This window comes from Brassica rapa, chromosome A04, assembly GCF_000309985.2.
Source record: "Brassica rapa cultivar Chiifu-401-42 chromosome A04, CAAS_Brap_v3.01, whole genome shotgun sequence".
NCBI lineage: Eukaryota > Viridiplantae > Streptophyta > Magnoliopsida > Brassicales > Brassicaceae > Brassica > Brassica rapa.
The window spans coordinates 19,859,736-19,886,528 of NC_024798.2; the positions used below are offsets into that span (position 1 = coordinate 19,859,736).

A 26,793-nucleotide genomic window follows, 5' to 3' on the forward strand; every position below is an offset into this window, starting at 1 on the left:
TAACTTAAGTCAGGGGTATAAAAGGGAAAGACCAAGAGGAATGTGTCTCACAAGCAGGAAGTGGCTTAGAGTGTATTTAGAAAGTCAAAAAGTGTCTCTAAAAGTAAATATTTCCTATTTATAAACAATATTAATCACTTTAAGTTTTAACATCAGAGCTAAAATGTGAAAAATCACTTTGCATATAATAATATAGATGTGATGGATATTTAAAAAAATTAAAAAACTAATGTATGATATAGTAGCTACATATAAATCAATTTTGAAAGAGGTCACATGCATGTTTTCATATATACACTACATTAAAATTTTAGAGGAAATTCTAACTTTACCTTGATATTACTTTTCAATTTTACATTTAAACGACAATCATTTTAATAAATATCTTATGTTTATTATGAAAATAAAACAAAATTAACTCTCATGAATCATTTATAAATGTTTTAAATTTTTTTATAAAACTTTATAAACTCAACCACACCCTCTAAATAATAATTTCTAAACAATACTCACTAAACTTTAAAACCCAAATATTATAATATTTTTCGATAAATTGTATTTTTGATTAATTGTATCCAACTTAGCGTATTTCAAGAAATTTCTCAAAACTTTATTCGTCTTACAATGAAATATAATTGTGTACTTCCGTTGGGATTTAACTAGTTTCGTGTTGAATATTAACCGGTACTTTTAAGTTTAAACCTTCACTAACTAAAATATAAAATATTTTTATTAGAAAAAACATAAAAAAATTATTTTTCTCGTTGAGATTCCAACATGGTAAAATTAAAAAAATTATTATTTTTTCTTTCAAATTTATATAAAATAAGTACTAATTATAATATAATATTTGTTAATTCACGCTACCGAAGAAAAAGAAAAGTTAAAAGACGAACGATATATTAATATTTGTTATTTATATTTATATTTGGTAACATAATACAATTTATTATGCCACAAACACTAACAATAATTAATAATGTTATGTTTTTTCCTCTGATAAATGCGTGTATTATTATAAATATTATTTGAGTTCCAATGTAGATAAAAAAAATCAAGGGTAACACATATTATTTTTATGTTTTTGATACATGCATAAGCAAGTCCCCCCCCCCCCCCCCCCCCCCCCCCCCCCCCCCCTGCGGGCCAATGCATTCACCAATCCCATTCCTTTTTCTGGTACATTCAGCTTTACAATCGTCCTTAGTACAGTCTCCATTTTTCAGTTTGTATTCTATTGTACAAGGAAGTAATTTATGTGGTGGTCCTCCTTTCTGAGCAATCGTCAATACTCCTGTTATTATAATAGTTAAAACAAAACTTTAGTCTTCGTATTTAAATAGAAATTAATGTTTTTGGTAAAACATATGTTTAGAGAGTTTTTTGCATATTTATAGGGAAAAAAACTTAAAGTATGAACATCTTCTTTCTTAATCATTGATTATTTTGGAAAAAATTTCTACACCCAAAGTTATAGAATTCGATATAAAAGTTATATTATCAGTACATAAAATAAAATGATATCAGAATAACTTTAATTTTAAATGATTTTTGAATATAATAATAAAATTGTAAATATAAATATCAACCGAACAGAAGAACTGTGACTATGAAGAGACCAATAAGCGAAGGTTGAAAATCATTTTTCATCTTAGATAATGAACTAGAGGTGTTTTAAATTTACAAAGAAAGAGAAGTATATTTATAGATGAATAAAAAATTAAAACATATCTAATTTAAGCTATGTATCTTCTAAAATTCCGATATAAAAGGATCTAATTTGACCAAAAATCTTTTTAAAAAATTTCGATTTTTTATAGATAAAAAAGTTGAATTGGTTATTTTTAATGTATTTAAAATATTTCTCGATATATACATAAAAACAACCAATCGTCAAAGCTCTGTGAGGCGCAATATACAAAGTGTGAAGACGACATGGACCACTTACAAGCTCTCCGATTCCCTTCCATGTGTAAATGCAGATTTCATGTACTGCAACCAAAGTTCTGAAAAACTATGTGTCGGTCCATCGAAACAAAACTATGAGCAGAGGTTAACCAAGGTAATAAAATGCACACACCGAGATCAGATTCGGAAAGAACACGTATGTGAGAATTTTACATTAAACAGTTAACTATGCTTGTGTGCAGATGATGTGGAAGGCACGGTCATTGTTCATTAAAGAATACAATAACAGGCTGTTCAACTGGCTGGTTGCGTTATAAAGTTCATTTGGTTAAGAATGGCGGCGCATGGATACTCTTTATTCTTGGATACATACACAAGGATGTTCTGGACAGTAGAATCTCTTTTATACAACCCAGTCTGGCATTTCATCGTTGGGACTTGGAAAACTGTTGTGTATAGTCATGTTCTCGACTTGGATAGGTAACGACAAGTCCTGACCAGTGGCGGAGCCAACTCTTTGGGACGTGGGTCACTTGACCCTGATGAATTTTATGTTGAAATATTTCTTACTTATATTTAAGTACAAAAAACACGAAAATATTGCAATATTTAGCTTATTGACCCATACAATATATGGTAATAATGAAAATTTTACCCACCTAGACGTGTGGTCTGGTTCCGCCACTGGTCCTGACTAAACTTCTCTCAACCTCTGTGCTTATCTAATTATGTTTTTTTTTGGTGAATAGATGGGCAATTCCTATAATTTTCATAATTGTGTTGTGTGTGCTATATTGGCGGTGTTATGAAAAGAGGAAACATGGGTCATTATCGATCCATCGTCAACTAAACATAAGCTTTCTATGTCTCTCCTCAGCTTTTATTTATTTTCCGTTACTGATACTTCTGTTAATTTCTTGTACTTTTGGATATTATTGCTTTATACGGACTTAAAACTAAATGTAATGGGAATAATGTTTGGGGTTTCCTAGCTCTTGACCTTACAAAAACATAATAAAAACATAATATTTAGGTAGAAGAAGTTTCTAGTGTTGAGATGGTTTATAATATTGCTGAAAGTGAATTAATTTGAAATCACAAACCCAGAACGAGGGAGTATCAGATGATGAATATATATTATCATATCACCGAGAGTCGACATGGTGATTTGGTTCAAAGTGAAAGATTCATTGTCATGCCGAAAGTATCAAGAGAAGTTCCGCTGCCGACACAATAACCTGGCTGCTTAGGTTGAGTAATCAATGCTGCTTCACTTCCGAGCATCAAAACTATTGACGACATCATTGTTCTGTCCTCTACATGTCCTTGAACATACAAGAGACCAAACTGTATGCACCTTATGTTGGAGAGAAGATCATAGATTGAAAATGTGTAAGAAAATTAAGTAATACTAGAGCTTGACTCGCGCACCCGCACATGTTTTAATTTTTTTATATAAATTATTTAATTACATTTTTAAACATATAGATTATTTAGATATTTTTAGGTTGACACGAACATATCCGGATCTGGAAGTATTCGATTTGAACCCTATTCAAATTTATAATATTCGAATATAGCTTAATTTTAAAACCCATAAAAACTCGATATCAATAAACTATTCATACTTGAATGTGTACTTGGAGGCATATATAACTGGTTCTGTGAACAAATAAAAATTATTTGTTAACATGTTTGAATTTTTGTCACAGAGTAAAAAATTTCATTCAAACCTATAAAACTATGGTTAACATTTAAAATAAATGATTTAAATTTATAGTAAATACAATTAATGAAATAGTTATGAAAGGTAAAAAAGGAAAAATATAATAAAACATTTTAAAATAGGTAAGTTATGTTTAGTACTTTGTAATAAATGATGTCGAATTAATTAGAAAATGTAATAAATGAAGTGGTTCGAATTGGTTAAAAATGAATGAAAATCTTTAAGAAACCAATTAAAAAATAGGAAAATAATATTTTGTACTTCAGTTTAAATATAATAGATATATTTGAATTTGGGCTTTGTATTGTTTTTTCTTATATATATTGAAAACATTTCTTATAGTGGTTTTTGGAAAATATTTTAGTAAAAATCATTTTTAATATATGTATATTTTTGAATCAACTTTTGATATAAATCAATTTTAAACTATTATTTGATTTGAAATATGTATATCAAGTTTAAATTTTGTTTTATGATTATTTTTAACAAAATATGTTTTAGGTAATTATATTGGGTTATTTTTGTATATTTTAAAACTGAACCAAATAGATAGTTTCTCGTGATATAATGAATTTTCAATTTTCATTACTAACATATGCCTAGATTTACAATATATATATATATATATATATATATATATATATCGGTCTAATATATCTCTTCGTAAAGAAAGTGTGTGTTGGGCAAGATCTCTCACGTATCACTTACCACTTACGTCAAATTCGAATGCGCGAAGGAAGACGGCGAAGTTGTAACACGTGAATATGGGAAAATAACTCAAGACCCTGAAGAGGGTTCTCCACTGCATTTACTCTCCATTTTTCACATTCTTAGTTTCTTTTTCGTGTATTTAATTTCTTGATTGAACAAATAACATTTTCAAGTGCAGTTTGTGATTGAATATTTGGATGAACACATCACAGCGGTGGAGGGAAGCCACAACAAAGTGGCTCTGATAGCCACGGAAGTGATCACGTCGCTCGTCTTCAAGACATCAAAGGGTAGAACCTCTCCAACGTTTGGTCCAAACTTGTTTGGAGTTGTCAATGGTACAAAGTTTAAGTTTGAGGACGAGGGAAAGAAGATCGTAGGTTTTCATGGACGGTCGGATAATGCTATCGACGCTCTTGGGGTTTACTTTGCACTTGAATCTCTGACCACGCCTTTCCCTATTTACAAGCTGGAAGCCCAAGGTGGTCAAGTGGGGAGTGTTTGGGACGATGGTTGTTTCCAAGGTGTTAGGACGGTGCGTGTTTGTCAAGATGATTGTCGTGTCACTTATTTAGAGTTTGAGTACGTGAAAGCTTTGAGGTTAGAGACACGACACCATGGGGTGAAAGGAGAAACACAATCTGAGGTATTTTCTATTATGTCTCGTATATTGGCCTAATAATTCTCAAAAAATAAACTTAGAAGTCATGTTAGATGTAAATTGCGGTTTATATGTATAGCACAAGAAATTTAGTACCAAATAGTTGTTGATTAGTAGTTCTGAAAATCATTGATAGTTTGGAATGGTGATTAATATAATATTATTAATGGGAATGAAGTATCTTTTTCAGACCTCTAAAACCAGTTCTATTCTTATGTTAGAAAAAAGATCTCATGTGGAAAATTTAAAAAGAAATGATATATAAAAGACTTTGAAATTATTTTTATTAACGATTAGTTTTAAGTTGGAATCTCATGAAACTTAATATAATAGCAGAGTCCATAAACCTAGGGATCTTGTAGTTAGGTCCATGTATTTGGATTTCTTCCAACAAAATCTTCTTGAATTTTTGCTTCTTGTTGCAGTTTGTGGTTAATTTCCCGAGTGAAGACATCAAATTGGTGGAAGTAACCTATGATAACCCAAAGATTTTTCACAATACCGTCATTACCTCACTTAAGTTTGAAACAACAACGGGTAGAACATTAACTTTTGGGTATGACGCGGGTAAGAAGTTTGTGCTAGGTGGGCTAAGGCTTGTTGGATTCCATGGAAAGGAAGGTGAAGCTATTGATGCTCTTGGAGCATATTTTGAACACATTCCTATCCCCATTCCCCCTCCAGTGATAGGAGATTCATGGGGTGATTATGGTATCTACGATGGTGTGAAGAAGATAAAAAATAGGACTTTATGAGGAAGGTATAGCCTTTGTCAAGTTTGTGTACATTAAAGGCAATGGCCTTGTAACTGGTGATGACCATGGGAAGATAACTTCACTTGGAGCTGAGGTCATTTTTCTAATTAAAACAACAACTAGAGTTTTGTTTCAAATATACTTTACCTTTAACATTTTCACTTACTATCTTTGTTTAACCTTTGAACCGTTTGCAGATTGTGCTTGAGAATGGTGAATATCTAACAGGCATAGAAGACTACTATAGACCTATACCTGGTGCACCATTTGGAAGACTGTGTTAAGTTCAAGACGAACAAAAGGGAGACACCTCTGTATGAATTGGATTCCGGTAAGAAATACTCGTTTGAGGAGAAATGCCACAAGATCACAGAGTTCCATGGACGAGCTACCGCCGATGTTATCTACAGTATGGAAGCCATTTCCAGGACAATCTAGCTGATAATCTGCTAGTCACATATACTGAATTTCAATAAGAGATTGGTGTCTGTGTTTCCCCTTTATGAATAAATACATTTCAATGAAGAGATTGACATGTGTTTCTCTTAATGAATAATAATATTACTTTCAATATATTGGTGGTGTGTAAACTCTTTTATAATTTTTGCTATTCTTGTTTCTTTTGAGACCCTTATACTTTGTGTATATTCTTTATTAACTATTTTAACAAAAAACAAACACTAATAATTTTGTTACAGAAATATCACACAAAATTACCCATATTCTGTGTACAATAATCTTCTATTCTCTTTTTATAAAAGAGCAAACACTAAAAAGTTTTTGTAACAAAAACATCATACAAGAACCTTTTTTTCAATAAAATATTATTAATTAAACAAGAAGCTGCTAAGTGCAGAGCAGAGCAAAACCATCTAACATATTCTTAAACTACTACAAGTGCTTCATTTCTACCTGCTGTTCAATCATTTCCCCCACAAGATTACTGCTCAAACATCATATTCAAATCTTGTGCTCCCTGTAAATCAATGCGTATATGCAAATGCAGGTTTAAAAGCAAAACAAAACCGATAGATTACAACCTACTTCAGTAGTACTTTCGATATCTTCCTCATATAAACGACTAAAGACCAAACGGATAGTCCTGCTGATACGTAAAGCAATCCAGCACCGGAAGCTACGAGCCATCCAACACTGCTGTCCCGGCTTGCGAGAAGTATGGTTAGTGCTGTCATCTGCGTGGCGGTTTTCCACTTTCCCAAGTTGTTAACCGCAACGGCCTGTGAGCATCAAACAAACACACAAAAAAAAAGCTCTTACATACTACAGTAGCAGAGATAGATGCTGGTGATCTAACTTTACCTCTAGAAGCTTTCCATTTTGAGATGCAGCCCATTCTCTCACTGCGGACATTGTAATCTGCATAAAGACAAATGCATCATACAGTTAAGGATACGGCATTTAGAGATTAAGGAGAAAACAATCAATTTTCCTACAGATCTTACCTCTCTACCAATGATTGCAATAGACGGTACCGTTAGTAACCATGGGACTGGTCCTAACACAGAAACGTGGATAGGTTTTGTACACAGTAAGATGAGTGTAGCTGCGACCATAAGCTGAAGACACAAAATATAAATCAGAATCTAACAATAAACCTCAGGTCCACTAAAAATAAAGCTTGTGACCTTATCTGCAACAGGATCCCAAAACGCTCCAAACGCAGAACCTAACTTCATCTGAAACGCACACCGTCAAGATTGCAACTTAAACACAGAGACTGATAAAAAAAAGAAGAAAGTACCTTGCGTGCAAGATAGCCGTCAAGCCAGTCCGTAACGGCTGCTGCAACGAAGATGCTTGTGGTGGCAGTTGCTCCCCACCAACCATCAACGTAGAACGCTACAAGCAACAAGACAAAGGTGAAGACTTTAACATGAAAAAACACAATCCCAAAAAGAGCTTACAACAAGACAAAGGTGAAGACTTTAACATGAAAAACACAATCAATCCCGAAAAGACTACAACTTTACAAGTGTAGAGAGGCCTACTTGCGACTAGAAGCGGGACGGCAGCTACACGACAAAGGGTTAAGACGGTGGGCAATGTAAGAACTCTGGAGGAAGAGTTGTCGTCACTGAAACTGTTGTGTACATTGTCTTTGGAGGAAGAGAAGGAGGGTGGTGGGGACGACATCGCTGAACCCTAAAGGTTATAGCTTTATGGGAGGAGTGACGGGGAGCGAAAACGCAGCCTGAGGAACGGCTAAGATGCGCCGCCGGGGAAGAAAGACGTAACGTGCGCCGCAATTTGAGGAAGGAAGCAAGGCTGGATCTGAGCATGGCCGATTTGAGCCTTTTGTATCTTCTTCTTCTTCTTACTACTACTACTCCACCGGAGAGATCTGATAAGAAGGATCAAGAAGCTGCTATGATACAGGTTTGCATTTCAGATTAATATGTGCTCTCTTCTAGCTAGCTAGCAAATTCAATGTATGCTGCTGACCACTTGAGAGAATAATAATGAAGGTGTTGATGGGGATGGAGCAAGAACATAAGGTAACGGAAGATGCACGGAGAGCTGCTGAGCAGGATGCAGCAGCCCAGAGACATGCTGCCCAAGTGCTTCAGGTAAAATGGCTTTGACTAGTATTCCATTTTTGCTCGAGTCTGATAACCCAACAACAATGGTGTTAGGACAAATATGAGGAAGCTGTTGCTGGGCTTGCTTAGATGGAGGAGAGGGCAGTAATGGCAGAGTCAATGTTGGAGGCGACTTTGCAGTATCATAAAGCACAACCTTCACCACGGTATGTTTTTATCATATATACATACAAATATTAATTATATTTAATTTCTAAAAGCTTGGAATCCCAGACAAAACATTAAGAAATAATATATATGCAAATCGTCATTATTATTTAGGTAGAGGCCCTTCATCTGGTTGCTGAATGAAATATTATCATCACATCACCGAGCGTCAATGATTGACATGGTGACTTTGTTCACCGTAAAAGATTCATCTTCACTCCGAGTATCAAGAGAACTTCCGCTGGCTACACAGTAACCTGGCCGTTTAGGTTGAGGGATAAATACTGCTTCACTTCCGAGCATCAAAACTACTGACGACATCATTGGTCTATCCTCTACACGTTCTTGAACACACAAGAGGCCAATTTGTAAGCATCTTAAGATTTCACGTGGCCTGCACGTTGGTGATGAAGAATCTACGATGACCGCCGTGTCTACTATCTCCAGACCTTGACCTTCATTCCAATTCCTCCACACCTGGTTCGGAAAGTTATTTTTATTGAAACACAAACCGGATAAAAAAAGTGTTCATTTTGATTATCTTACATGTCCGAGAAGATTAAGATTACTATCCGAGTCGCAGAAGCCTTTATTCCTCTTTCCACTTATAATTTCAAGAAGCAAGACCCCAAAACTGAACACATCTGATTTCATCGAGAATGTCCCATTCATCGCATATTCTGGAGACATGTACCCACTGCATAACAATATATTAATTAGAAAAAAGCTATCAGGTAGCTCTTTGTCTCAAAATGTGATTATGATGCTTTAAATGCTTACTAAGTTCCGACCACCTTCCTCGTGTTAGCTTCCGTCTCATCCCGTCCAAACATCCTAGCCAATCCGAAGTCTGAAATTTTTGGAGCCATATCTTTATCAAGCAAGACATTGCTTGCTTTCAAATCCCTATGGATGATTCTAAACCGTGAGTCTTGGTGAAGATACAGAAGCCCTCGGGCAATACCATTGATGATATCAAATCTCATTTGCCAATTTAACATAGAGCTTCTGGTTTTATCTGCACATAATTCACAATGGAATCATTTCAGTTGTTGATATAAAGCCTGTTATGAAAAGTAGAAGGACTAACCAAATATATGAGAATCGAGGCTTAGATTCTCCAAGTACTCGTATATTAATATTTTTTCGTTGGCTTGAACGCAACAGCCAAGAAGTCTCACTAGGTTTACATGCTGAAGCCTTGCTATTAGCCTAACTTCATTCAGGAACTCATCGGTACCTTGAGCTGACATTGCCGATAGTCTCTTCACCGCAATTTCTTGCCCGTCACTTAACCTTCCCTGCAGGTGACACATATTTAAATGATCAGTTATACCAAAACCAACAGAGCAAAGAAAGAAACTGGTTTTAGACACATATTTAAATGATCAGTTACTTTTTATTTTATTTTATAATGTGTTAACTTTCTTTTAAATTTATCCATAAAACTAATCCAAATTAAACTATTTTTTTAAACAAAATTAACATTTTATTTGTATACACTTGTTTATATTTAAATTAACCTTTAACTCTTATTGACTTCTTACTTGATAATCAGTTTTTTTGTTCTCGTTTATATTTATTTTTTTAAAATTAATTATACATATTTTATATAAAGTACTGACATTTTGTAGGTCCTAGTTTTATATACATTTATATAATTGTAGTATTTCGTAAACAGTTTACTATAAACCGGTTTCTTTCTTTTTCTTTTTTTTTTTTTGAAAAAAAATGTGTTTACTTATATTGTAAATGTATTGGTTAATTATAGATCATATATCCATTATTTATACCTTGTAAACAGCACCAAAACCACCTTTTCCAACCTGGTTGGAATGAGAGAAACGTTCGGTGGCTGCGACAACAGCTTCAAAGTCCATCAATGGAAGATCCAAATCTTCTATTTCGTCCTCGCGAGACGAATTTATGTTTCTTAACACCATCTCGTTCAATTGAACTTGGTTTCCCTCTATTATCATAAAAGGATCAGAAAACAGAAAACAGAAAACGAGTAGGTAATAAATTCATTTATTTACCAATAGGTGTTGCATCTGCTTTTGCTTGCTTCTGTCTCCTCTTCCAAAAGCAGAAGAGTATAACACTCAGAAGAAGCAAAACGCTGACACCACCGATACTCCAACCTATAGTTTTTCCAGTTCGGTCTCTCTTCTCACCCGAGGAAAAATCTGCAAGGGTTCGTGTCAACTCGAAGTTTTTGGCATGAACTTGTATTCTGTTAAGAGATTAGCTAGATACCTGGATCATCAGCAGATACTTTAACAAAGAGAGCATAACCGCCTTCGAAGTAAGTCCGGATATCAACGAGGTCTCCGGTCCAGGTCACACAACCTAGACCGTTTTTTCCAAACGCAAACGACGTACAGTTACAATCGCTAAGACACCTCTCTTTGCATATCTTCTCATCGATGATTCCCTGATCCACAGTCGCCGTCTTAGTATCCGGCAACTTGGTGTTGTTAAGCAGCACAAAAACACGATACTCTTCACAGTTAAGCTGCGTCTTCCTGACACACCCAGATATTGAACGGCCTAACCACTCATCCCGCTCTGCCCATTCAGTGGCATTTTGTGGTACGAAGCCTCTGATACAGTTACAGCGAGGTGACGTGTTTATGTCACAGTAAGTATTCGGACCATAACAGACATGGTAAACATCGCAGATACCCGTGAATAAATTTTCCAAGGACAGCTTCCATGGCCATGATGTCGAGGTCCACGTGACTTGCACGAGCATCCGGTCTCTCGCTGTCAATATCGAGTAGATGCTATGGTTGGTCATACGGAAGCTGTAAGCGGCCTCATCACTGTTATCCGTAAAATTGGAAATAATGTTATCGGATCTATGCATCGCCGGTATGCCGCTAAACTCGATTCCATCCCAGGGACCGCTCCTTGCCGCTACCCTTCCATCCGAACGAAGAATAAATTCAGGCAATCCCCATTGAGTTTCGAGGTTGAACGTGAGGTTCCCGCTCGCCGGATCATCCGAACTTCTCCATGATGTGAGGATCCAGTTGCGCTTGTTTTTGTGGTCGATACCTAGTTTCATCTCCGGAAGTAAAGTATCTGTCGGAAAATCGAAACTCTGCCACAAGAATGAACTAGGGTCGTCGTTGTTGTCGGAGTGTCTCAGGACGAAGTTTCCATTGGAGAGAAGCTCGGCTATCACCGGCGCATCGCGGCTAGTAAGATTCGTCGACCAAACAGTTTTATTGAACTGACCTATCAGGACGAGATTGTTGCGAGAGATTTCGAGCGTTCCAGTGGAAGTTAGAAGTGGGTTGTCTCTGTTGGCGACCCATGCGTAGATCTTCTCAGAGACTTCGGTATACCGTATTCCGAGATACCAACGCGGAAGTGCCGAGGGTTTGAAGAAACCAAGCTCGAAGGCTCCGCCGGGAGATACAAGTGTTCTGTTGCTTGAGATTGTGAGAGACTCTGAAGACGACAATCTATTGGCGGCACTGATCGAGAGTGCCGGACGAAACAGAATCAGGACAAAGAATACGAGCAAGGACGAGACGCTGTAAGCATTGTTGTAAATGTTTTGTACACCTTTCATCTTTCTTTCTTTCTTTCTTTCTTTCTTTCCTTCTTTTTATATTTATAAACTTAAGATCTTAAGTTACTTCCTTTCGCAAGAAATTTCGAAATTAAACTATTCTCATGAACCTAGCACATGCAAGCTACATATCACTATTTGTTAAGCGACTTTCATCCCATCAAATAATTCATTTCCACAAACTTGTATCATTCGTCAACTACTTTTATATCTACACGTTATTAGTTCCCAACGTAGCATGCGAAAAAAAAAACATAGCATGCGGTGTTCTTGAAAAGATATCTACACGTTATGGTGGTGTTGTCTCATTCGATACATTCAAATTATAACGACAAGTTTCGGAAATTTTCTTCTAACGATTTAAGGGAAGATTAAATATGATCATTGGACTAGAGGAAACGAACCAACTCCGGTGTAAGGCTAATAGAGTTGAGGAAGCGATTCAGGACATGGATTTAGTCCTTGTGTTAATTAATTATTAGCTACACGACTGATTTATTTATAAGGTGGTGTTAACTGTTAATATTGGCCAGCAGTGTAACTTCATTAAGATGCTTAGTGAGATGGGGGTCTCCTCCTTAATTATGTGTTACTTACACCAACTATAATGTCATTCTTGTCTGTCGTCCTAACCTGTATTTTTTTGTTCATGGCGTTAATCAACTTGTATAGATCATTAAGGTACCATACAATTAGTATCTGTTGTGTAATGATTATACTTGACTTTGTTCGTGTATTGAGTAGGTTTTGGGAACACCACCAACAAAGGGAAGAAATATATCAAATGCATTCAATACTGTCCCAGTCTCCGTTGTGAGTATTTGCAACTTCTCTCACTTTCCTTCTTCTTGCAACATCTCACTTATTTTTATTTTCTTGAAACTTTTGTGATCTTGCCACTTAGCTCGATACATTGGTCCACCCGTTCTTTGATGAGCTTAGAGATCCCCTAATGCACGTTTCTTTCCTTCCACCACTATTCAACTTCAAGCCTCATGGTACTAACTACATTCTTCCTTGTCTTCCAAATTGTTGCCCAAGTGACTTAAAACTCATGGTGTTTTTTTTTTTTCTTTTTCTTTAATGTGTTGTGTGTGAAAGCAGAGCTTAAAGGTGTGCGCGTGCCCGTGGAGATAATGGCTAAGTTAGTACCTGAACATGCAGAGGAAGCAGGGTCCATGGCTCGGTTTGTGATTTTATCTGCTGTTAACTTGATTTTCTTTTCTCTTGGGCTTTGAACATTCTCATATTACTATTATTACATTATGAATATTGTATATTTCTTTTGTTATCATACAATTAGTACCCAATTAGCTCCTTTATACAGTTGGGATGGTAAAAAGCCTTTAAAATTTTGAATCTACCAGGCTCGGTCTAAGATCTCAGGTAACAGATTATCTGCATCTTGGAAGGGATCAAACTCTGGTGTATTGATAGATTAGTCACTAGTCAAATCCAATCAGGTTTAAACTCATGATGCAGTAATAGTCAAAACTTTATAAAACCATACATACGAGTATATAAACCCCTCAACGGGTGAAAAACAACAAAAGAAAAAAAAAACACACAACCTCTTGGAGATTTCTACTTTATAGCAAAAACTAGTATAACCTCCCGTGCGTAGCACGAATCAATTTAATATTTAAAATTTGTTTGATTATCTTAAAACTTTAACTCAGAATAAATAAAATATTATATCAACAGCATCTGCATTTAAACAAAACAATTGAAAGAGGTAAATTAATAATTCTGGTAGTATTATAAACATGGATACATGTTTGCAATACTTTTCACAAAATAATTAAAATACCAAAATATAAAATATATAGTTATAATACTATATTTATTTCATTACCTTTATCCATGATGTTTGTGCAAAATATCAAATACTTAATATAACATAATATTTAAATTTTGAATGTGATACGGTGTATCTTATAAATTTAATCACTTTTATATATCTTTAGTTTAAATTATTATTTCATCTACACTTCATGTTTAATTATCTAGAATCTTTTTTTGAAAAACATAAACTTAAACAAAATTATACCATGTTACTTATTTTGATAGGTTTTTTAATTTTTAAGATCTCATTTTACAAATTATTTTGATACTTATTTGCTTTTTATAAAAGCGAAAACATTTTTCTTAAATTACTACTTAAGGTTTTAGGAGAAATATTGGTTTTATTCAAGAATCTTATTTCCTTTATGTTCTACATATTTTTTTAATACTTATTTTGATAGTTTTTTGGCTCATATTTTGATAGGTTTTTGAATTTTTAAGATCTAATTTTACAAATTATATTGATACTTATTTGCTTTAAAAAAAAGAAATATTTTTTACTATTTAAGGTTTTAGGAGAAATATTGGTTTTATTCATAAATCTTATTCGCTTTATATTTTACAAATTTTTTTTAAACTACCGAGTAAAAACTTGATAAATTTCTAAATTAATTGTAAAAATGATTTGAAATTGCATTATTTCGGAGGTAAAACGATTTTGAAACAGAATCACTTTTACAACTTAAATGGTCAATAGATCATTTACTGCATTAAAATTTTGAGGCTGTATATACTTTTTTAATGGATAAAAAGTAAACAATTTTTTTTACCTGGAATTCTAAATGGTCAAACGTTTTGCATTTTACCATGTAATCCATTTGTTTTCAAGCTTCCCAACTTTACCCAGGAACAGATCTGATCCAAAATAATTATTTGATTTCTCATACGTTCTTCTTCTTCAAACAGCTATAATAATTTCAAAGTGAACAATAAAAAATATTTGTGCTATTCTTTTACTTTGCTTTTGCATAATGAGTTTCATATGAATATGTTGCATACCACCACGTATACCTGTAAATTCAAGAAGTTATGCAACAAAATCCTTAAGGTTCGACGAATCTCTCCAAAATCATCAAGCTCTATTCGACGCACTTTCAAACTGGACCGCCACAATCAAATTGATGCTTCGAAAGTGGTTCCAAAACTACTGTTGTGCTTTCAAGGTTCGTTTGAAAAAAATAAAAACTGAAAATTTAGAAGAGATAAGAGGATAAGTTGTGTTTTCAAGGTTCATTTAATTTATAAACAGGTTATACGAAAGAGGTAGAGATCGTGGGTTATTCGAAAAGCGGTTTAGAGACAGACAGAGGTTAATGATGCTTTTAATTTTGTTTCCAATTAATTTTAAAGCACAAGCCATGTGTCAGAATTTGATTGGCCATGTGACTTGTGCTTTAGTGTATAAGGGATACTCATGTTGGTCGGAAAACTATGAAACCAGCGAAGAATCCTACTCAACGATTCCGGCACCTTCAATGTCAACTTCACCCATCCCTGTGTCCTCCTCTTCTTCTTCATTGCCGCTGATTTCTTCATTGTCCATTCTTAGCTTAGCCATGTGTTCTGTCAGCATCGTTCACTCACCTGTCAAAACACATTAGATGAAACCAATATTTAAGACTCCACAAATAAAGGAAAGCTAGTTCTTGTAATATGCAACTTGGGATGGTTCAACAACTAAAGAAGAAGATACTCACAGCCCTAGGTGCCTCCTTAACGACGAGCTTGCCCTTGTGTTGATCAATTGTCTCGGTGCAAGCTGCTATGGCTTCCGTTAGAATTTCAATCCCTTGGTCCTGTTTAATTATGTTATTAGTCACTGACAAGATTAAATACAATATATAGCTTCAAAATAAGAGATTGTCACTTCTTCCGTAACAGCAGGTACAACTTTAGTCACCTACAAATAGAAATATCCCAAGATCAGAACCATTACCAACAACTAAAACGAAGCCAGAGAAGAAAGTAATATACCTCCTGCCCATCAGGCCCAACTTCTTTGATCTCACGTGTGAGTGAACCCAACACAGAATCGGGATCTTGAAGGCCTGAAAAAAAAAACAAAACTAAGTAACAAATATCTACATGAATACAACAAAGGCTCAACTCAAAAGCATGACCATGTTTCCGGTACCCAATGTTCACATACAACTCCTGCAATAGCAAAAACTCAAATCATTGTACATAAATGTAGCTACTTTACACTATATACATTTATTTTCATAATCAATATCACTAAAGATTCAATTTTTATCTACTCAAACTCAAAGTAAGCTACATTGGTAGTGAGCTTCAGAGAGTAAACACCAAACACGAGCTTAATCCCATGAAGCAGATTTTACTGTTCCAGAAGCATCTGATTGAAATGCCATGTACCTGAAGATCATCACCACAAACATTCCAAAAGATACAAATTAGAAACCGAGACTGAAGCATGAAGTGCACAGGATGAATCAAATGATGTATACAAAAATGCTCATGCCAGTTGAGCTACTGTGGGTTTGGGCTTGACTCCGGTTACAGTAAAAGCCCAATCATAACGTCTTCAGGCCCAATAGTTCTGCTACACCGTTTTGACGATTATAAACGTCTAACGGATTCAACGTCTCTGCAATTCTGTTACAGACGACGAGAACTGAGAAGAGAGAATCGAAGAGAAAGAGTTTCACCTGGGTGATTGATCGGAGACTGAAGTGGAAGAAGCTCCGGTGGTGTATGGTTCGCGGAGGATAGCAGAGGAGAAACGTCCTTGATTCCGCCATGGAAACTCACGAGCAGCGGAAGACGAAGAAACCGTCTTGAGAAGCATTTTTGACCGTTGAGATGCTTTCGCCAGAAAAGTGGACAAGGATGATGAAGAAGAAGACCGATGGAGGGGGTGATGATGATGAGGCTGTGGATCGTTGACACGTGTATGGACACGATTGATACATAGGTTAATGCGCGTGGAGAGCTTGTGGTTATTTTATCATCGATATTCCCGTGAATAGAGATGAATATCATGGCCCTATTTGTTTTTTTTTTTTTGTATTTAATATTGATGCATATTTTTTCTTCTTTTATGTGAATTAAGTACTTTCACATGTTTCATTAACTAATTGACCTAATATGTTTTCCATAACTATTTATAAACAATATTAATCACTTTAACTTTTAATATTAGAGCTGAAATTTGGAAAATCACTTTGCATATAATAATATAGATATGATGGGTATTTAAAAATTAAATAACCAATGTATGATATAGTAGTAACATATAAATCAATTTTGAAAGAGGTGGCATGCATGTTTTCATATATACACTAGATTAAAAATTTAGAGGAAATTCTAACTTTACCTTGATATTACTTTTCAAATTTACATTTAAACGATAATCATTTTAATAAATACCTTATGTTTATTATGAAAATAAAACAAAATTAACTCTCCTGAATCATTTATAAATGTTTTAATTTTTTTTTATAAAAATTTATAAACTCAACCACACCCTCTAAATAATAATTTCTAAACAATACTCACTAAACTTTAAAACCCAAATATTATAATATTTTTCGATAAATTTTATTTTTTTATTAATTGTATCCAACTTAAGGTATTTCAAGAAATTTCTCAAAACTTTATTCGTCTTACGATAAAATATAATTGTGTACTTCCATTGGGATTTAACTAGTTTCGTGTTGGATATTAACCGGTACTTTTAAATTTAAACCTTCACTAACTAAAATATAAAATATTTTTATTAGAAAAAACATAAAAAAAAAAGTTATTTTCTCAGTGAGATTCCAACATGGTAAAAATTAAAAAAAAATATTATTTTTTCTTTGAAATTTATATGAAATAAGTACTAATTATAATATAATATTTGTTAATTTACGCTACCGAAGAAAAAAAAAGTTAAAAGATGAACGACATATTAATATTTGTTATTTATATTTATATTTGGTAACATAATACAATTTATTATGCCACAAACACTAACAACAATTAATAATATTATTATTTTTCCTGTGATAAAGACGTGTATTAATATAAATATTATTTGAGTTCCAATGTAGATAAAAAAAATCAAAATAAACACTCATTCTTTCTATGCCTTTGATAATGCATGCATGCGCACATCTCATTTTGCGGATCCATACAACGACCAATCCCAAGCCTTCCCCTTTCTTTGGTACATTCAGCTGAACAAATGGTCGTATTACATTTTCCATTTTTCGGTCTGTATATGTGTTCACAAGGAAATCTGTGTCCTTGAGCTTGAGCAGTCGTCATTACTCCTGTTATTATAATAGTTAAAACAAAACTTTAGTTTTCGTATTTAAATAGAAATTAATGTTTTTGGTAAAACATATGCTTAGAGAGTTTTTTTGCATATTTATAAGGAAAAAAAACTTAAAGTATGAACATCTTCTTTCTTAATCATTGATTATTCTGGAAAAAATTTCTAAACCCAAAATTATAGAATTCGATAAAAAAATTATATCAGTACATAAAATAATATGATATCAGAATAACATTAATTTTAAATAATTTTTGAATATAATAATAAAATTGTAAATATAAATACCAACCGAACAGAAGAACTGTGACCATAAAGAAACCAATAATCGAAGGTTGAAAAGAATTTTTCATCTTAGATAATGAACTAGAGGTGTTTTAAAATTACAAAGAAAGAGAAGTATATTTATAGATGAATAAAAAATTGAAACATATCTAATTTAAGCTATGTACCTTCTAAAATTCCGTTATAAAAGAAATCTAATTTGACCAAAACTCTTTTTCAAAAATTTAGATTTTTTTTTATAGATAAAAAAGTTGAATTAGTCATTTTTAATATATTTAAAATATTTCTCGATATATACATAAAAACAACCAATCGTCAAAGCTCTGTGAGGCGCAATATACAAAGTGTGAAGATGATGTGGAAGGCACGGTCATGGTTCATCAAAGAATACAATAACAGGCTGTTCAACTGGCTGGTTGCGCTCTCTCTAGTAATGGTAGTGGTCGGACGGTTCATTATAAAGTTCATTTTGTTAAAAATGGCGGCCCATGGATACTCTTTATATTCTGGATACATACACAAGGATGTTCTGGACAGTAGAATCTCTTTTCTACAACCCAGTCTGTAACACCTCCGATCCGGACTAAATAAAAGTTAATTAGTTTGCCATGCACCAATCAAACAAGAATATGCACGACGATCTAAAGAACTCTAACCAGATCGAAGATACTACTACCACGTGCCCGAACATTTGATCTGAGGTTCCCAGATCAGATCTGAAATCCTAAGATCATATGTCCAAGAACGGGTTTCCTAGCGATTCCAAGTTAAGGCTTTGCAACCCGAGTTTGAAACCGTTAGTTAGTTCGTCCCGGACTAGGACTAGTATCATATGGAATCCAAGCATTTCACAAACCCCCCCCCCCCCACCTTTTTTTTTATTCATATATACTTTAAGTTCAACCACATCGAAAATTTATACATGCTCGGCCGATGTTTAAAACCATATCTTACATATTACAAAACGTACATGTTTGCAAAAGGTAGCAAATCTACACCAAGAGCTTTGTGCTCCTCCGATCCCAAATGGAACCTACTACTACGGGTTACCTGCAAAACAAAGAGTCTAATGAGCAACTATTTTGCTCAGTGAGTCGGGTTTCTTAACAATTATTTATCCCCCCATTATGCATCAAACATTAAGCAACAAGGATCGATTATATTAAGAAATATGCAATGCAAAAATAAAGCAATCATGTAAACAAGCATCCACTCTTCACGAGTGGTTAGATCATTATCGATCATCGAGGAGTGCCTCTCGCCATTGGTTCTTATCTCGATACGAAGTCCATAACACATCCCTTCTTGCGCCCATTGACCCTAAACACAAAGTCTAAAAAGCCGATGACCCGGATAACACACTTGCCGCATCGTCATGCAGCTTTTTGATTTTTGATTCACTAATTTTGGCTCAAAGGTTTAAAATAGATTAAATAAAACCACTGTTTTGAAAATCAGACTCACTCGACATTAACCGGTTCAACCAAGTTTTCTATTTTTTTCTAGCTAATTAAAAATATTAATATAACACTCTATAACTGATTTATATATTTTTCAATATTTTAATTATAAATATAAATATAAACATATTTATATTAGGTAAAAATAATATGATATGTGCCATACAAAAAATCTTTAGATCAGAGAAAAAAATATCTTTTATTTAAATTTTTAAAACGAACCGAATTATTGATTTTAACGAATTTAATTGGTTTTGACGGTTTATTTTAAATCTAAATTTTAAAGCGACTTAGAAGATAAAATGAGTCATTGTTCAACTGGTTCGGTCCGGTTAAATAAAAACTAATTTTATTATTATTTGAAAATAATTAAAAATCTTGCCTTTTTTCTTTTCTCACTCTCTCTCTGAGTGTTCACACTGTAAGTTGATCTTCATCTTGAAACTTTGAATCGCGTAATGATGATCAAGCAAGTTAAGTAGCCTAGCTTACTACTACTACTACTCCACCGGAGAGATCTGGCCCTCCGTCTCATTAACGATGATCACCGACGCCGTGAATCCTCTCTCCGCATCCGACCACAAAAGGTATCGCCTTTTGTATCTTCTCCTTCATTGATGATATATCATCTAATGATTAGTTATCTCTGTGGTGCCAAGCCATCAACTTTTTAATGTCTCAATGGATTGTTGTAATAAAAGCTGCTAACGGAGATTCTTGTCTGAATTTTCTGTGAGAACATGTCAAAATCTACCAGGTTCTTGTATCTCCACAGTCTTTTTAATTTTTCTACTCTAGATACCTTCTTACTTACTTACGACTCACGAAAGATACCTTCTTGTGAGAACATGTCAAAAAGAAAACCTGGTTGGTTGCTAATGCTCTTTGTTATATACTTAAATTTGCAGTTCAACATCTAGATTATCTTGGAGTGCAGGTGGCTTGTGTTACAGCGCCATGGTTTCTTTCCATCTTCATCAATATGCTTCCATGGGAAAGTGGTCAGGTTCCAAACCTTGATCTTGCCAGATTTTTTATTGATCAGCTCTTTATTTTTTTTATATTTATAAACTTAAGATCTTAAGTTACTTCCTTTCGCAAGAAATTTCGAAATTAAACTATTCTCATGAACCTAGCACATGCAAGCTACATATCACTATTTGTTAAGCGACTTTCATCCCATCAAATAATTCATTTCCACAAACTTGTATCATTCGTCAACTACTTTTATATCTACACGTTATTAGTTCCCAACGTAGCATGCGAAAAAAAAAAACATAGCATGCGGTGTTCTTGAAAAGATATCTACACGTTATGGTGGTGTTGTCTCATTCGATACATTCAAATTATAACGACAAGTTTCGGAAATTTTCTTCTAACGATTTAAGGGAAGATTAAATATGATCATTGGACTAGAGGAAACGAACCAACTCCGGTGTAAGGCTAATAGAGTTGAGGAAGCGATTCAGGACATGGATTTAGTCCTTGTGTTAATTAATTATTAGCTACACGACTGATTTATTTATAAGGTGGTGTTAACTGTTAATATTGGCCAGCAGTGTAACTTCATTAAGATGCTTAGTGAGATGGGGGTCTCCTCCTTAATTATGTGTTACTTACACCAACTATAATGTCATTCTTGTCTGTCGTCCTAACCTGTATTTTTTTGTTCATGGCGTTAATCAACTTGTATAGATCATTAAGGTACCATACAATTAGTATCTGTTGTGTAATGATTATACTTGACTTTGTTCGTGTATTGAGTAGGTTTTGGGAACACCACCAACAAAGGGAAGAAATATATCAAATGCATTCAATACTGTCCCAGTCTCCGTTGTGAGTATTTGCAACTTCTCTCACTTTCCTTCTTCTTGCAACATCTCACTTATTTTTATTTTCTTGAAACTTTTGTGATCTTGCCACTTAGCTCGATACATTGGTCCACCCGTTCTTTGATGAGCTTAGAGATCCCCTAATGCACGTTTCTTTCCTTCCACCACTATTCAACTTCAAGCCTCATGGTACTAACTACATTCTTCCTTGTCTTCCAAATTGTTGCCCAAGTGACTTAAAACTCATGGTGTTTTTTTTTTTCTTTTTCTTTAATGTGTTGTGTGTGAAAGCAGAGCTTAAAGGTGTGCGCGTGCCCGTGGAGATAATGGCTAAGTTAGTACCTGAACATGCAGAGGAAGCAGGGTCCATGGCTCGGTTTGTGATTTTATCTGCTGTTAACTTGATTTTCTTTTCTCTTGGGCTTTGAACATTCTCATATTACTATTATTACATTATGAATATTGTATATTTCTTTTGTTATCATACAATTAGTACCCAATTAGCTCCTTTATACAGTTGGGATGGTAAAAAGCCTTTAAAATTTTGAATCTACCAGGCTCGGTCTAAGATCTCAGGTAACAGATTATCTGCATCTTGGAAGGGATCAAACTCTGGTGTATTGATAGATTAGTCACTAGTCAAATCCAATCAGGTTTAAACTCATGATGCAGTAATAGTCAAAACTTTATAAAACCATACATACGAGTATATAAACCCCTCAACGGGTGAAAAACAACAAAAGAAAAAAAAAAACACACAACCTCTTGGAGATTTCTACTTTATAGCAAAAATACTCATGTTGGTCGGAAAACTATGAAACCAGCGAAGAATCCTACTCAACGATTCCGGCACCTTCAATGTCAACTTCACCCATCCCTGTGTCCTCCTCTTCTTCTTCATTGCCGCTGATTTCTTCATTGTCCATTCTTAGCTTAGCCATGTGTTCTGTCAGCATCGTTCACTCACCTGTCAAAACACATTAGATGAAACCAATATTTAAGACTCCACAAATAAAGGAAAGCTAGTTCTTGTAATATGCAACTTGGGATGGTTCAACAACTAAAGAAGAAGATACTCACAGCCCTAGGTGCCTCCTTAACGACGAGCTTGCCCTTGTGTTGATCAATTGTCTCGGTGCAAGCTGCTATGGCTTCCGTTAGAATTTCAATCCCTTGGTCCTGTTTAATTATGTTATTAGTCACTGACAAGATTAAATACAATATATAGCTTCAAAATAAGAGATTGTCACTTCTTCCGTAACAGCAGGTACAACTTTAGTCACCTACAAATAGAAATATCCCAAGATCAGAACCATTACCAACAACTAAAACGAAGCCAGAGAAGAAAGTAATATACCTCCTGCCCATCAGGCCCAACTTCTTTGATCTCACGTGTGAGTGAACCCAACACAGAATCGGGATCTTGAAGGCCTGAAAAAAAAAACAAAACTAAGTAACAAATATCTACATGAATACAACAAAGGCTCAACTCAAAAGCATGACCATGTTTCCGGTACCCAATGTTCACATACAACTCCTGCAATAGCAAAAACTCAAATCATTGTACATAAATGTAGCTACTTTACGCTATATACATTTATTTTCATAATCAATATCACTAAAGATTCAATTTTTATCTACTCAAACTCAAAGTAAGCTACATTGGTAGTGAGCTTCAGAGAGTAAACACCAAACACGAGCTTAATCCCATGAAGCAGATTTTACTGTTCCAGAAGCATCTGATTGAAATGCCATGTACCTGAAGATCATCACCACAAACATTCCAAAAGATACAAATTAGAAACCGAGACTGAAGCATGAAGTGCACAGGATGAATCAAATGATGTATACAAAAATGCTCATGCCAGTTGAGCTACTGTGGGTTTGGGCTTGACTCCGGTTACAGTAAAAGCCCAATCATAACGTCTTCAGGCCCAATAGTTCTGCTACACCGTTTTGACGATTATAAACGTCTAACGGATTCAACGTCTCTGCAATTCTGTTACAGACGACGAGAACTGAGAAGAGAGAATCGAAGAGAAAGAGTTTCACCTGGGTGATTGATCGGAGACTGAAGTGGAAGAAGCTCCGGTGGTGTATGGTTCGCGGAGGATAGCAGAGGAGAAACGTCCTTGATTCCGCCATGGAAACTCACGAGCAGCGGAAGACGAAGAAACCGTCTTGAGAAGCATTTTTGACCGTTGAGATGCTTTCGCCAGAAAAGTGGACAAGGATGATGAAGAAGAAGACCGATGGAGGGGGTGATGATGATGAGGCTGTGGATCGTTGACACGTGTATGGACACGATTGATACATAGGTTAATGCGCGTGGAGAGCTTGTGGTTATTTTATCATCGATATTCCCGTGAACAGAGATGAATATCATGGCCCTATTTGTTTTTTTTTTTTTTGTATTTAATATTGATGCATATTTTTTCTTCTTTTATGTGAATTAAGTACTTTCACATGTTTCATTAACTAATTGACCTAATATGTTTTCCATAACTATTTATAAACAATATTAATCACTTTAACTTTTAATATTAGAGCTGAAATTTGGAAAATCACTTTGCATATAATAATATAGATATGATGGGTATTTAAAAATTAAATAACCAATGTATGATATAGTAGTAACATATAAATCAATTTTGAAAGAGGTGGCATGCATGTTTTCATATATACACTAGATTAAAAATTTAGAGGAAATTCTAACTTTACCTTGATATTACTTTTCAAATTTACATTTAAACGATAATCATTTTAATAAATACCTTATGTTTATTATGAAAATAAAACAAAATTAACTCTCCTGAATCATTTATAAATGTTTTAAAATTTTTTTATAAAAATTTATAAACTCAACCACACCCTCTAAATAATAATTTCTAAACAATACTCACTAAACTTTAAAACCCAAATATTATAATATTTTTCGATAAATTGTATTTTTTTATTAATTTATCCAACTTAAGGTATTTCAAGAAATTTCTCAAAACTTTATTCGTCTTACGATAAAATATAATTGTGTACTTCCATTGGGATTTAACTAGTTTCGTGTTGGATATTAACCGGTACTTTTAAATTTAAACCTTCACTAACTAAAATATAAAATATTTTTATTAGAAAAAACATAAAAAAAAGTTATTTTCTCAGTGAGATTCCAACATGGTAAAAATTAAAAAAAATTATTATTTTTTCTTTGAAATTTATATGAAATAAGTACTAATTATAATATAATATTTGTTAATTTACGCTACCGAAGAAAAAAAAAGTTAAAAGATGAACGACATATTAATATTTGTTATTTATATTTATATTTGGTAACATAATACAATTTATTATGCCACAAACACTAACAACAATTAATAATATTATTATTTTTCCTGTGATAAAGACGTGTATTATTATAAATATTATTTGAGTTCCAATGTAGATAAAAAAAATCAAAATAAACACTCATTCTTTCTATGCCTTTGATAATGCATGCATGCGCACATCTCATCTTGCGGACCCACACAACGACCAATCCCAAGCCTTCCCCTTTCTTTGGTACATTCAGCTGAACAAATGGTCAAATCACATTTTCCATTTTTCGGTCTGTATATGTGTCGACAAGGAAATCTGTGTCCTTGAGCTTGAGCAGTCGTCATTACTCCTGTTATTATAATAGTTAAAACAAAACTTTAGTTTTCGTATTTAAATAGAAATTAATGTTTTTGGTAAAACATATGCTTAGAGAGTTTTTTGCATATTTATAAGGAAAAAAAACTTAAAGTATGAACATCTTCTTTCTTAATCATTGATTATTCTGGAAAAATTTTCTAAACCCAAAATTATAGAATTCGATAAAAAAATTATATCAGTACATAAAATAATATGATATCAGAATAACATTAATTTTAAATAATTTTTGAATATAATAATAAAATTGTAAATATAAATACCAACCGAACAGAAGAACTGTGACCATAAAGAAACCAATAATCGAAGGTTGAAAAGAATTTTTCATCTTAGATAATGAACTAGAGGTGTTTTAAAATTACAAAGAAAGAGAAGTATATTTATAGATGAATAAAAAATTGAAACATATCTAATTTAAGCTATGTACCTTCTAAAATTCCGTTATAAAAGAAATCTAATTTGACCAAAACTCTTTTTCAAAAATTTAGATTTTTTTTTATAGATAAAAAAGTTGAATTAGTCATTTTTAATATATTTAAAATATTTCTCGATATATACATAAAAACAACCAATCGTCAAAGCTCTGTGAGGCGCAATATACAAAGTGTGAAGATGATGTGGAAGGCACGGTCATGGTTCATCAAAGAATACAATAACAGGCTGTTCAACTGGCTGGTTGCGCTCTCTCTAGTAATGGTAGTGGTCGGACGGTTCATTATAAAGTTCATTTTGTTAAAAATGGCGGCGCATGGATACTCTTTATATTCTGGATACATACACAAGGATGTTCTGGACAGTAGAATCTCTTTTCTACAACCCAGTCTGTAACACCTCCGATCCGGACTAAATAAAAGTTAATTAGTTTGCCATGCACCAATCAAACAAGAATATGCACGACGATCTAAAGAACTCTAACCAGATCGAAGATACTACTACCACGTGCCCGAACATTTGATCTGAGGTTCCCAGATCAGATCTGAAATCCTAAGATCATATGTCCAAGAACGGGTTTCCTAGCGATTCCAAGTTAAGGCTTTGCAACCCGAGTTTGAAACCGTTAGTTAGTTCGTCCCGGACTAGGACTAGTATCATATGGAATCCAAGCATTTCACAAACCCCCCCCCCCCCCCCCTTTTTTTTTATTCATATATACTTTAAGTTCAACCACATCGAAAATTTATACATGCTCGGCGATGTTTAAAACCATATCTTACATATTACAAAACGTACATGTTTGCAAAAGGTAGCAAATCTACACCAAGAGCTTTGTGCTCCTCCGATCCCAAATGGAACCTA

At 34.0% G+C, this 26,793-nt stretch overlaps 5 protein-coding genes and 1 pseudogene across 34 annotated transcripts; 2 read left to right on the forward strand and 4 right to left on the reverse strand.

The window, feature by feature from the left end:
• Positions 1-2,242: 2,242 nt before the first annotated feature.
• LOC103866018 lies at positions 2,243-6,380 on the forward strand (annotated as a pseudogene).
• A 108-nt stretch (positions 6,381-6,488) lies between these two features.
• Positions 6,489-8,008, reverse strand: LOC103866019 (CDP-diacylglycerol--glycerol-3-phosphate 3-phosphatidyltransferase 1, chloroplastic-like). Its single transcript, XM_018658142.2, has 6 exons — positions 7,771-8,008; positions 7,524-7,621; positions 7,408-7,458; positions 7,225-7,338; positions 7,082-7,138; positions 6,489-6,999 (listed from the first exon to the last, which is right to left on the reverse strand). Exons 1-6 carry the CDS (start codon positions 7,913-7,915, stop codon positions 6,802-6,804), a joined length of 663 nt encoding a protein of 220 aa, XP_018513658.2. The 5' UTR covers positions 7,916-8,008; the 3' UTR covers positions 6,489-6,801.
• A 621-nt stretch (positions 8,009-8,629) lies between these two features.
• On the reverse strand, positions 8,630-12,858 carry LOC103865785 (receptor-like serine/threonine-protein kinase SD1-8). Its single transcript, XM_009143635.3, has 7 exons — positions 10,786-12,858; positions 10,566-10,715; positions 10,323-10,498; positions 9,620-9,830; positions 9,310-9,547; positions 9,076-9,226; positions 8,630-9,006 (listed from the first exon to the last, which is right to left on the reverse strand). Exons 1-7 carry the CDS (start codon positions 12,110-12,112, stop codon positions 8,689-8,691), a joined length of 2,571 nt encoding a protein of 856 aa, XP_009141883.2. The 5' UTR covers positions 12,113-12,858; the 3' UTR covers positions 8,630-8,688.
• A 2,354-nt stretch (positions 12,859-15,212) lies between these two features.
• LOC117133711 (eukaryotic translation initiation factor 2 subunit alpha homolog) lies at positions 15,213-26,594 on the reverse strand. Of its 23 annotated transcripts, none has more exons than XR_004457649.1 (7): positions 25,765-26,532; positions 23,866-25,471; positions 23,171-23,244; positions 23,064-23,096; positions 22,894-22,992; positions 22,613-22,780; positions 15,213-15,373 (listed from the first exon to the last, which is right to left on the reverse strand). XR_004457649.1 is itself a non-coding variant. In XM_033290555.1 (7 exons), exons 2-7 carry the CDS (start codon positions 23,956-23,958, stop codon positions 22,763-22,765), a joined length of 351 nt encoding a protein of 116 aa, XP_033146446.1. In that variant the 5' UTR covers positions 23,959-25,471; positions 25,765-26,509; the 3' UTR covers positions 22,481-22,762. The 23 variants fall into 23 exon arrangements, 4 of the variants coding, with proteins under 4 accessions (XP_033146446.1, XP_033146443.1, XP_033146444.1 ...); XR_004457664.1 differs by lacking the exon at positions 15,213-15,373 and adding exons at positions 23,331-23,350; positions 23,475-23,572 and having other exon boundaries at positions 22,481-22,780; positions 22,894-23,096; positions 25,765-26,594; XR_004457663.1 differs by lacking the exon at positions 15,213-15,373 and adding exons at positions 23,317-23,350; positions 23,475-23,572 and having other exon boundaries at positions 22,481-22,780; positions 22,894-23,096; positions 25,765-26,593.
• Positions 15,408-16,766, reverse strand: LOC117133383 (eukaryotic translation initiation factor 2 subunit alpha homolog). The gene is made up of 7 exons (XM_033289420.1): positions 16,627-16,766; positions 16,300-16,333; positions 16,051-16,111; positions 15,932-16,005; positions 15,825-15,857; positions 15,651-15,753; positions 15,408-15,520 (listed from the first exon to the last, which is right to left on the reverse strand). The coding sequence occupies exons 1-7, from the start codon at positions 16,764-16,766 to the stop codon at positions 15,408-15,410; spliced, it is 558 nt and encodes a 185-aa protein (XP_033145311.1).
• LOC117133714 (shaggy-related protein kinase epsilon-like) lies at positions 20,257-22,321 on the forward strand. Of its 8 annotated transcripts, none has more exons than XR_004457694.1 (6): positions 20,414-20,568; positions 20,683-20,738; positions 20,890-20,982; positions 21,749-21,817; positions 21,909-22,002; positions 22,108-22,321. XR_004457694.1 is itself a non-coding variant. In XM_033290567.1 (6 exons), the coding sequence occupies exons 2-6, from the start codon at positions 20,722-20,724 to the stop codon at positions 22,239-22,241; spliced, it is 378 nt and encodes a 125-aa protein (XP_033146458.1). In that variant the 5' UTR covers positions 20,427-20,568; positions 20,683-20,721; the 3' UTR covers positions 22,242-22,321. The 8 variants fall into 8 exon arrangements, 3 of the variants coding, with proteins under 3 accessions (XP_033146456.1, XP_033146458.1, XP_033146457.1); XM_033290567.1 differs by having other exon boundaries at positions 20,427-20,568; positions 20,919-20,982; XR_004457695.1 differs by having other exon boundaries at positions 20,435-20,568; positions 20,641-20,738.
• Positions 26,595-26,793: the final 199 nt, after the last annotated feature.

Coding starts and splice junctions, on each gene's coding strand:
- LOC103866019 (XM_018658142.2), bottom strand. CDS start 7,915: ATGTCGTCCCCACCACCCTCCTTCTCTTCCTCCAAAGACAATGTACAC. Junction 7,459..7,523: donor ACGGCTATCTTGCACGCAAG/GTACTTTCTTCT, acceptor TGTGCGTTTCAG/ATGAAGTTAGGTTCTGCGTT. Junction 7,139..7,224: donor TTGCAATCATTGGTAGAGAG/GTAAGATCTGTA, acceptor GTCTTTATGCAG/ATTACAATGTCCGCAGTGAG.
- LOC103865785 (XM_009143635.3), bottom strand. CDS start 12,112: ATGAAAGGTGTACAAAACATTTACAACAATGCTTACAGCGTCTCGTCC. Junction 10,499..10,565: donor AGCAGATGCAACACCTATTG/GTAAATAAATGA, acceptor TTATGATAATAG/AGGGAAACCAAGTTCAATTG. Junction 9,548..9,619: donor CCTCGATTCTCATATATTTG/GTTAGTCCTTCT, acceptor AATTATGTGCAG/ATAAAACCAGAAGCTCTATG.
- LOC117133383 (XM_033289420.1), bottom strand. CDS start 16,766: ATGCTTCTCAAGACGGTTTCTTCGTCTTCCGCTGCTCGTGAGTTTCCA. Junction 16,006..16,050: donor TTTTGAGTTGAGCCTTTGTT/GTATTCATGTAG, acceptor TTTTTTTTTCAG/GCCTTCAAGATCCCGATTCT. Junction 15,521..15,650: donor GGAGGCACCTAGGGCTGTGA/GTATCTTCTTCT, acceptor CGATGCTGACAG/AACACATGGCTAAGCTAAGA.
- LOC117133714 (XM_033290565.1), top strand. CDS start 20,522: ATGATCACCGACGCCGTGAATCCTCTCTCCGCATCCGACCACAAAAG. Junction 20,569..20,918: donor TCCGCATCCGACCACAAAAG/GTATCGCCTTTT, acceptor CTTGGAGTGCAG/GTGGCTTGTGTTACAGCGCC. Junction 20,983..21,748: donor TATGCTTCCATGGGAAAGTG/GTCAGGTTCCAA, acceptor TGTATTGAGTAG/GTTTTGGGAACACCACCAAC.
- LOC117133711 (XM_033290552.1), bottom strand. CDS start 24,199: ATGATATTCATCTCTGTTCACGGGAATATCGATGATAAAATAACCACA. Junction 23,097..23,170: donor TTGGGCCTGATGGGCAGGAG/GTATATTACTTT, acceptor TTCTATTTGTAG/GTGACTAAAGTTGTACCTGC. Junction 22,993..23,063: donor TACCTGCTGTTACGGAAGAA/GTGACAATCTCT, acceptor ATAATTAAACAG/GACCAAGGGATTGAAATTCT.